Source organism: Amphibalanus amphitrite, unplaced genomic scaffold, assembly GCF_019059575.1.
Source record: "Amphibalanus amphitrite isolate SeventyFive unplaced genomic scaffold, NRLGWU_Aamphi_draft 000144F_arrow, whole genome shotgun sequence".
In the NCBI taxonomy this organism is placed as follows: domain Eukaryota; kingdom Metazoa; phylum Arthropoda; class Thecostraca; order Balanomorpha; family Balanidae; genus Amphibalanus; species Amphibalanus amphitrite.
In genome coordinates this window covers 27,787-37,345 of record NW_024881639.1, presented here as the reverse complement: position 1 = coordinate 37,345, position 9,559 = coordinate 27,787, and the positions used below count along the sequence as shown (strand labels likewise).

At 57.6% G+C, this 9,559-nt stretch overlaps 1 protein-coding gene across 1 annotated transcript; it reads left to right on the top strand.

Moving 5' to 3' along the window:
* The first annotated feature begins 1,805 nt into the window (after window positions 1–1,805).
* LOC122382631 (mucin-5AC-like) lies at window positions 1,806–7,937 on the top strand. Its single transcript, XM_043368212.1, has 2 exons — window positions 1,806–1,936; window positions 2,614–7,937. The coding sequence occupies exons 1-2, from the start codon at window positions 1,928–1,930 to the stop codon at window positions 7,609–7,611; spliced, it is 5,007 nt and encodes a 1,668-aa protein (XP_043224147.1). The 5' UTR covers window positions 1,806–1,927; the 3' UTR covers window positions 7,612–7,937.
* Window positions 7,938–9,559: the final 1,622 nt, after the last annotated feature.

Here is a 9,559-nt window from a genome sequence, read left to right as displayed (position 1 = left end):
CACCAAAAGGGGCAAAATGATTGAGCGCACTTTTGTGCCCGACGCAAAGAAACTCTTCTTCATGATTGATACAGTCCTTCCTCTCACGGCCAAAAGACGCAAGACTGGTGCTTTGAGAACCTGTTCTTCTTCTGGGCATGTAATGGTCAATCTGGGAATAGCCCAGACCTCAATTTGATCAAAAATATCCAGGCGACTCTTCAGGAGAGCGTCTAAGAGCTGCTAGTAGCCACCAATATCGATTGCCTCACCAGACAGCTCCAGGAGGCGTGGACTAAGCTTTGGCCAACAGTGCTTGACATGCTCATGTCAATTATGCCTGAACGCCTTTGTCAGTGTATCGCACATAAATAGGAATATATGAAAGGATGAAATTTTCATGACACCCGCCGCTTTTTCCATTGCTATAAGACGAAAAAGTATGTTCGCGTAATTACTTTCCACCCTGTATATGTTACAGGGAATATGAGAAATCCGTTAGTTTGCAACGACCCTAGGGTCGTAACAAACTTACTGCCCAGGGAGTTTGCAACGACCCTAGGGTCATTACAAACTAACTGGTTGCCTAGGGAGTTTACAACGACCCTAGGGTCGTTGCAACCACCCTAGGGTAGTTGCAACCACCTTATGGTCGTTGTAACCACCCTAGTTTGTATGTGAAATCGACGATGCATTAGGCGCCTCATTCAATCGCTGCATTTATAACATCCTCTTTTGCTAAATGATGACGTTAAGTGGCCTGGGATGGTGCATTTATATTGAAGTTTTAGTGCCGATATCGCCCACATGTCGTTGTCGATCCTCCAACAGGTTTTGCTGGAGGATCTCACGCAGGTTTTTAATGGGATTTAAGTGGGCATTGTCATCCGATGACTCCTCTTTCACCCAGGGGTACTTCTCGTTGCCACGGAAGAATTGTTGGTCGCGCTGGAGTTCCATCCTCCTCCGCGGGGTGATTTTCGACCTCTCATATACCTACATATAACAGTTATGTTGCATATATCTGCCAAGTGTCTCGCTCAGTTTTGGGTGAGATCTCGTGAGGCTAGCACAACTTTTTCACCGGACGTTGCATTACAAGAAACGTCGAGTGACAATTTTGAGGGCAAATAAACGTTCCCATTGCATTCCACTGTGTTGAATGCGAAAACGGTCATCACCAGAATGACCAACGTAACTACAACAAAGAATACAACTCGCACTAAAACTAAAGCCTCAGATTAGCGTCATGGCCGTGCCAAAATGATCAATCACGTCAAACATTTCCTTCACACGCATAAGCAAGATGGAAACAATTTCTACCAATATGAAATTTTCTTGCAGTGCATCATATTGCTAAATATATCTACAGCCGGGCCCCAGGAGCAGATAGTGCCGGGGTGCCGGCAGCCCGCCAGAAATTCATGGTAATGAGTCGTCAGGATCGCGATCAGTTTGCTCCTCCAGTATGTCAAACGGCGTTTCAGTTATTGTCCTTCCCGGTTCGAGTTGGCGGGTGGCCGCCGTGAGACTTTCACTCTCACCGGGCTCGCTGCCGGCGGTGCCTGCACGAGCCGTTTTTATTCAGACTCGAGAATGCTTCATCCCCTGCTCCGGTATCTGGTAAAAAATCGCGTATCTGAGCCTGCTCGCGCCAAACTGGATCTTGAGCGGCCGAAAGGAGGCCGCGGTGACGGGCGGACGCTCACTTTCGCGACGGGGGGCGCTGACGGTGCCGCAGAGAAACCGCCCCGCTCCCGTGGCCAAAACCGGAAGGGCCACTGCACGACGCCGGCCGGCGGCGAGGGTACATTTATGGCCGGCGCCGGACGCATCTTCAGTCAGTGTGTGAGTGAGCCCGGCGGCGACCGGAGCCGAGAGCGAGACAGACAGACGGACAGAGCTGCCAGCGGAGCGCCACCGGCAGCGAGTGCCGAGAGGCCGCACCATGATCAAGGTGACCACCGCAGTGCCGCCGAGGGTGTGCGCGGGTGGAGACTGGTGACACACAGTTGCCGAGGGCTGTCACAGCTCGTGCGGAGTCCGTGTGCTTCGATGGTGCTTCATGTGCATTTCTTCCCACTGCAGATAAGAAGGCAGTTGCCGGTTGGAAGGATAATTATTGACAACTGTGTGCCTATAGGAATCTAACGTGACTAATTCCATAATGTATAAGGTTATCAATTAAATTTCGACTCAATGTAATGAAATGCAGAGTAGCACAACTGCATGTAGCGTTTAGTAGTGCTTTTGAACATACTGCGAACGGTTGATTGTTATAGTCGTTTTAACCAGACCACGTTGACCTTGTAATTGATTAAAACATTAGCTTTAGGTACTCTGTGAAGGTTTGTCAAAGCTAATGCAATTGTTCCCAGAGCTCACACCAGAATCTTCGGGCAATGATGGCTAAGTTTGGACAGACACTCAGAACAAAAAAAAAAGATAAAATAGGAATAAGAAAGATGTACGGGGACGAGAAATTAAGCGATGTCTTGACTATCTGACATTACATAGCATAATATATGTACTGTGTCATATGAACAGTCACGCAATAGGTTTTTTTTTCTATCTATCATCGTCTCCATTTGCCGTAATGACTGATTGCTGATGAAGTATTGTGTCTGCCCGCAGAGGAGCCTGGCCGCCCTGATAGCGGCGGGGCTGGTGGCCGCCTGCGCGGCGGCCGAACAGTCCGCCGCCGACACCTCTCTGCCCAGCGACTCCAAGATGGACCGCATGCTGGTGGGCTGGGACGCCTCAGCGCTGGCCGACATGCCCGCGGCCGCTCCGGTCGCCCGCGAGGACCGCAAGACGGACCGCACGCTCGGACTCGCCGCCGCCTACTACGCCTACCAAAACCTGCCGGGCGTGGACTTCTTGCGGCGGGAAGACTCTGCTGCCCTGGGAGGCGGCCTCATGCTCTCTAGAAACGACGAGGAAGGCTTCACCAGGGTGGGCGGAGGCGCTCCAGCCGGGCCGCAGGAGCGCAGCGGCGGCAAAGGACACGGACAGGCTCACGGTCGTCAACACGGGTTTGGGCCGCGCCCGAGGCCCGCCAGCCACGGCGGGTACCCGGGCCCAGTGCCGGGATCTCACTACGGCGGCCAGCCGCAGGGTGGAATCGGTCTCGGCGCGCACGGAGGCGGAGGACACGGCAAGTATCCCGCGGCAATTAAAGGCCCCTCTCACTACGGAGGGGGTCCGGGAGGTCACGGCAAGTACCCCGCGGCGATTAAAGGCCCCTCTCACTACGGAGGAGGGCGTCCGGGAGGGCGCGGCCACGGAAAGGGACGTCCAGGACATGGACCAGGAGGGCGCCCGGGAGGATTCGGTCTAGGAGGACGTCCAGGAGGACACGGCTTTGGAGGACGCCCGAAAGGACATGGTCACGGCGGAGAACGCCCAGGCGGAATCGGATTCGGCGGGCACCCGAAAGGACCAGGTTTCGGAGGACACCCGAAAGGACACGGCCACGGAGGAGGGTACCCCGCGCCCGTGAAGGGACCGTCTCATTACGGAGGAGGACGCCCGGGAGGTCACGGCAAGTACTCCGCGGCAATTAAAGGCCCCTCTCACTACGGAGGAGGGCACGGTCATGGCGGAGCCGGTGGCGGCGGAGGAAAGTACCCAGCTGCCCTGAAGGGCCCGTCTCACTATGGAGGAGGACACTCGGGAGGGCACGGTCACGGAAAGTACCCAGCGCCCGTGCAGGGCCCGTCTCACTACGGCGCTCCGGCTCACCCTGCTCCGATTCACCCCGCACCGGTTCATCCCGCTCCGGTTCACCCCGCACCGGTTCATCCTGCTCCGGTTCACCCCGTTCCAGTCCACCCTGCTCCGGTGCCCGGCCACGGCATTCCCAGACATCCCCAGCCTAAGGGCGCCCCGGTTCACCCAGCACCCGTGCATAGCCATGACGCCCCCAGGCACCCGGCGCCCCACGCCGCCTTCGCCGACGACCAGCACTCCGGGTTCGGTCCGCCCAAGAACGCCATCTCTCTGCCCGGCCCCGTGATTGAATCAGCAGGAGAGGTCAGAGGTCACCACGGCGGAGGGCCTGGCCCGGTCCACCCGCCACCCGTCGGCCGACCCCACCAGGACAGCGGCCGGCCGCACCACGACGTCGGTCCCGTTCACCCAGTCCCGACGCCGCAGTTCTCCGGAGGCCGGCCACCGGCCCCTCAGGGCGGCTTCGTTCCCAGTAGTCATCAGACTCCCCAGATCCCGCCAATTTTCCGGGACGATGTCCAGGTAAACCCGCAGTTTCCTCCCTCGCCACCACCACCGTCTCAGTTCTCCTCTAAGCCGCCACCGCAGTTCCATAGCCAGTTCAGCTCGCCGCCTCCCCCTGCACACCCGAGCCCGTCCCCGCCGTTTGGCACTCAGTTCCAGCAGGATCAGACCAGCTTCAGTCTCGGACCGGTCCGCTCACCGTCCGTGCAGGTCGGCTCCTCCGAGATCGGCCACTCCAGCTCACTGGGAGCCATCCGCGAGGTGTCCGGTCCCGTCTTCTCCCAGCAGGCTGGCATCGTCTCAAACAACCTTGGTCCCTTGCGGGAGGTATCCAGACCGAGCCAGCCGCAGGGCTTCAACCGGCAGCCCAAGTTCAACAGTCAGCTCAGCTCTGCCAACGAGATTGTCCGACCAGTCGAGTCTGCGAACCTCGGACCGGTGAGGGAGACTGCCGGTCCCGTTACCAGCCAGACCGCCGCCGACGGAGCCGGCTCCCCACTGCTGCAGTCACAGACGGTGGCCGACCTGCTGGGCGGACCGGCCTACGAGTACACGCAGCCCGCGGCCGAGCCGGTAGCCGCTGACAGCGACGGGGCGCCGCTCTACGGCAGCGCCGGCTCGGCGGCCGCCAACCGCGTGCCCGCTCCCGTCGGCAGCAGCGACGAAGTCGTCTTGGTGGACGAAGACGGATGGCAGCCAATGAACGACGCCCCGACTCACAGCCTGAGCGCGAGCCGACCGGTCGGAGGACAGTTCGTCTCCCAGTCGGGCCCTACGGTTTCTCTGTCCGATCCGGTACCCGTGCCCAACAGTCTGGATTTCGTCGGGCAGTCCCTGTCAGAGCCCAAGGAGATCCCGAACACTCTCGCTCTAACAGGAGACTCGCTCTCTAACGCCAGACCAGTTCCCAGTCCCATTGGCCTCACTGGAAATGTTCTATCCGACGCGCGGCCGGTCTCCGGCAGCTCTGGTTTTGCCGGCCAGTCACTGTCGCAGCCACGGCCGGTCGGCGCTCCTCAGCCGGTGGGCCGTCTGCCGATCGACGTCAGCGCTGCTCTGAGTGACACCAACGCCAACAGCGGCCTCTACCTGCCGCCACCGCGCGCCGCTGCCGCTAGCGGCGTCATCAACCCGCCCATCCACATCAACACGGGCCGCGGCGGTGGCGGCTCTCAGCCATCCTCCGATGCCGGCTTGCTAGACCTCTACAGCTCCGGATCGTCTGGAGCACCCACCGTTGCTCAGGTGCTGCTCTCCGTGGCTGAAGACGACAGAGCAGCGGACGAAGAAGACGATGCCGACATCAGCGCGTCTAGCAGTGTTACCAGCGGCGTGGTGGCCACAGCGGAAGAGGAGGAAGAGAAGAAGTCAGAGAGCAAAAACGAAGTCAGGAGACCCGGCCGGGGGCGAGCCATCCTCAGGAAACCAAACCAGACCACCTCTTCCGAGAGGGTAAAGTTTTCTGGAAGACGAAGGCCTGTCATCAACGCAAACATACAGCCACGTAACCCGAACGTCGTTCGTGTTCCCACCAGCAGCCCCGCATCCACAACGCTTCCGACAGGTCTCAGCGGCCCTGTCAGCAGCGCCCTGGCCAACCTCTCTGCACGTATGAAGGCGCGTGAGCAGGCCCGTCGCCGCGGGCCGGCCTCTGCCACGGCGGCCTCTATCGTTGGCGTGTCCTCGACGGCGACCACCCGCACAGTACTGAGCCCCACCACGACGCAGGCGCTGCCACTCCGGGTCACATCAATCACCTCCACCGTGTCGGTGGGAGTCACCTCCGCCACCACTTCACCGAGCGGCAGCTCTGCGGCCACCACCAGGGTGTTCCGAGGCAGCACGTTCACCATCTCACCGACCAGGACGCTGCAGATCGCACTGGCAACGTCGACACGGTCATCGTTCGTCCCCGTCAGCAGCCTGCCCCCAGCGACGTTCAGTCCCCAGCCGACGTCAACCACTCTCAGGAGCCCGCAGTCAACCACAACGACCAGTTTCGTGCAGCCGACGCTCTCCTTTAGTCCGTCCAGTCCCACTCCCGCAGCATTCAGCCGCTCACAGCCGAGCCCCACGGTCTTCAGCCGTCCGCTGACGACGTCTTCAACGTTCAGCCGCCCCCGTCCGACTCCCACCGCCTTCCGGGCGACGACGTCCACCGGCTGGCGGTTCGCGCACCGTCCCATCAGCTGGAGCTTCTCCGCCGCCACGGACAACGATAAGGGCACCCTGTCGGTGACCCGCGGAGGCGACCAGTCCAACACCGTCTTCAGCTCCGAGGACAACTCATCTTCTGAGAACGAGGCTAACGTTGGAGCGGTCGCCACCACCGTCACCAACTCACCAGCGCCTGCGACGAAACCCTCTCCGACGCCGACGATCTCCCTGTCCCAGGCCACGACCACCACGTCTCCAGCCAGTCTCGAGCTAGCAGCAACCATCCCGGTGATCAGCAGCTCGGACAACTCTCTGGACAGCAAAAACGAGTGGGAGGGCGGCTTCTCTCCCAGCCTGACCCCCGCCAGTCAGCCTCAGGGAGCAGTGAGCACGTCCTTCCCCAGCATCACTCTGCAGGCAACCGTCACAGACGAGGTTCCGGCGGTGACAGAGACATCCTCTGCTGAGGCGACGTCTGCCACCCCTGTCACACCTTCCCCTACCGCCAGTCCGTTCAACGTCCGCCGGCCGGTCGGCGGCAGGAGGCCCGGCAGTCGGCGCAGGTTCAGGCCCAGCGCTGCACGGACGCCGTTCAGCAAGAAGGAAACCAACACCCCCGTTTTCAAAGTCGGATTCAAGCCGCAGCCTGTGAAGCCGCGGAAGCCGTTCACTAACGCTGCCCAGCTGAGACCTACCACCAACACTGACACCCCGGTAGAGCCACTTTCCACTGAAGCTGAGGAAACTAACCCCACCAGCCGGCCGGAGGTGGAACCCACCGAGGCGCCGACGCCCGAGACAACCCCGGCTACAGTGAGCACCACGCCGCGGGTCTCCCAGCGAGGTCAGCGCTGGGGCCAGCGTAAGGGTGTGCGGGCCCGCGGCCAGCGGCGCTACCAGGGCCGGCGGAGGTACTTTACCACCACCGAGGCTCCCGAAAAGAGCGGCGAAGTCGCGGCTCAGTCCACCGGCACCGCCGTCATCGGACAGACCACGCCCAGGACCATCCGTATCCGGCGCAAGAAGCTGATCCGCAGGAAGAAGCCGGCCGCGCTGAAGAAGGAGGAGCCGGAGGCGGAGGAGGAAGACGAGGAGGCGGGTACCCAGAGCGCTAGCCGCACGCGCTCGCAGCCGCCGTCCGGTCGCCGACGCCCGTTCCGTCGAGGTGGGCCGTCGTTCCGGCGCCGGAGGCGGTTTAGGGGCGACCAGCAGGGGGATGATGAAGCAGAGGAGCAGTAGAAAAGACTCAGCACTTAACTGGGATGCGGTAGACCAATAATGGTCCCAGCCAACTGATGAATCATGTCACAGGCCCGTGGTGGTATCACGAGTCATGACTTCGTCTATTGTACCGGTCTGATGTAAGCGTCAGATATTGTTAATTGTTCGTACCCTGGACATTTTGCCAAGCATTTTGTATTCCAGTGTGGCAAGCCTGCAGGGCCATTAACAAGTGTTGTTTGTTGTTGCTGTATGGTACCGGAATTGTTATTGTTATGTGCCTATTTAAACATGTTTACATGTGCTGTATGAAGAGGTGTTTGAAATAAATAGATGAAAGTCATGTTCTCTGTTCAAAAGGGAATGGAAAGAGACCTAATGAATCGCCGCACAGGACGATGCACCAGAACATGATGCGTACGAGGGGAGCAAATTAATTTAATGGACAGCTGAACAATATCTATGACAAAAGTAGTACAAGTGTGAATAGATAGGTATCGTATTGCCAAGGTCAGGAACATCGACCATAATGAAATAATTCAGATCGGGTAAATGGAAATCTTAAAAGCAGCCGTTTTCTATTCGGCCATGGTTTTTGGCTGGTAACATAAAGCTGACAAATCTGCAGAGCATTATGCACATTTTCATACACAAAACGTGGAAACACACTTGAGCATAAAGATGAGCAAAGGATCGTCGGACTGGGGACGGTTGACACGATCATTCAATGGTAAATGTAATCAATTTGGGGAAAAGTCGGTCATCAAGCGCAGTTCAAAGCGGGTTAGCGCAGAGATCTCTCATCAGGCGTGAGGCGAATGTCATGCGAGTGCTCGTTATGCTCGTTGAGCCTAAGAAGTAGGACGATTTTTTTTTAATTGGTGAGAATTCCTGAGGATGTTGGGGATATTTATGAAACGACGCATCAGCAAAAACATTTGACCCGTCCGCAGTGGGGTTTGGATGATCGGGCCTCATCTGCATCACGTCACTTAACCCTCGCCCATGTAGGGGGGGGGGGTTGGTGCAACCCCCCTGAGGTTTTTCGGAAATAGTGCAAAAACGGCGGCGCGCAGCGCCGCCAAATTTTGGGTACCTTATGGGGCAAGCCTTGCGCATCTTTTGATAAAAAAAATTGACCGGGTCATGTCAGGTCACGGAGTTATGACGTCACAAAGGGAACAGCCTCCGGCCGGATTTTCACAAACTGAGTGCCAACGCCCGAAGTTTCCTGCCGGTGGTACGGACATCGGTTGATGGATCGTGATGAAACTTCCCATGCATGTTGGGGCAAGTATTGGCTATCATATGGTATAAGAAACTTGACCGGGTCAGGTCATGTCACGGAGCTATGACGTCACAAGAGGAACAGCGTCCGGTACTATTTTTGAAAAGCGCCCGAACCACTATTTTGCTAATTCTTGTCACCTCAATGGGAATATGCAGCAATATTAGCTTCTATAGGGAGCAAATGGACCTCCCAAATCCAAAAATACAATCATATTTCAAAAATTTAAATTTTGATTTTTCGAATTTCTGCCGCCGACTGTGACCTTGCCGACTTCCGGCGCTCCCAACGCGCCATTTTTAGAGCTAGGGAAACGAAATACATACCAAACGATAGATAATTGATCAAGGAACACGATAGTGAAGGTTTGAATTCGATATCTCCTACCGTTTTGCCGCAATCGCCGCGGAAAGTTGAAAAAGTCTATTTTTCCGGAAAATTTGACCTTTGACCGGTCAAAAGTAGGTCAAATGTTGACCTAGGACCAAAAAATATACCACCAATCGCGAGATCTCGGCGAGAGCAATCCGTTGGTCTTTTCCGCTAAGCTCTACGACGCTCCGTTTTCAAACGCCAAGGGGGGGGGTCGCACCAACCCCCCCCCCTGCATGGGCGAAGGTGGCAGATCGCCGTTTACGGGCGAGGGTTAACCCATTAAAAACAAGCCTGTAGTTTGTC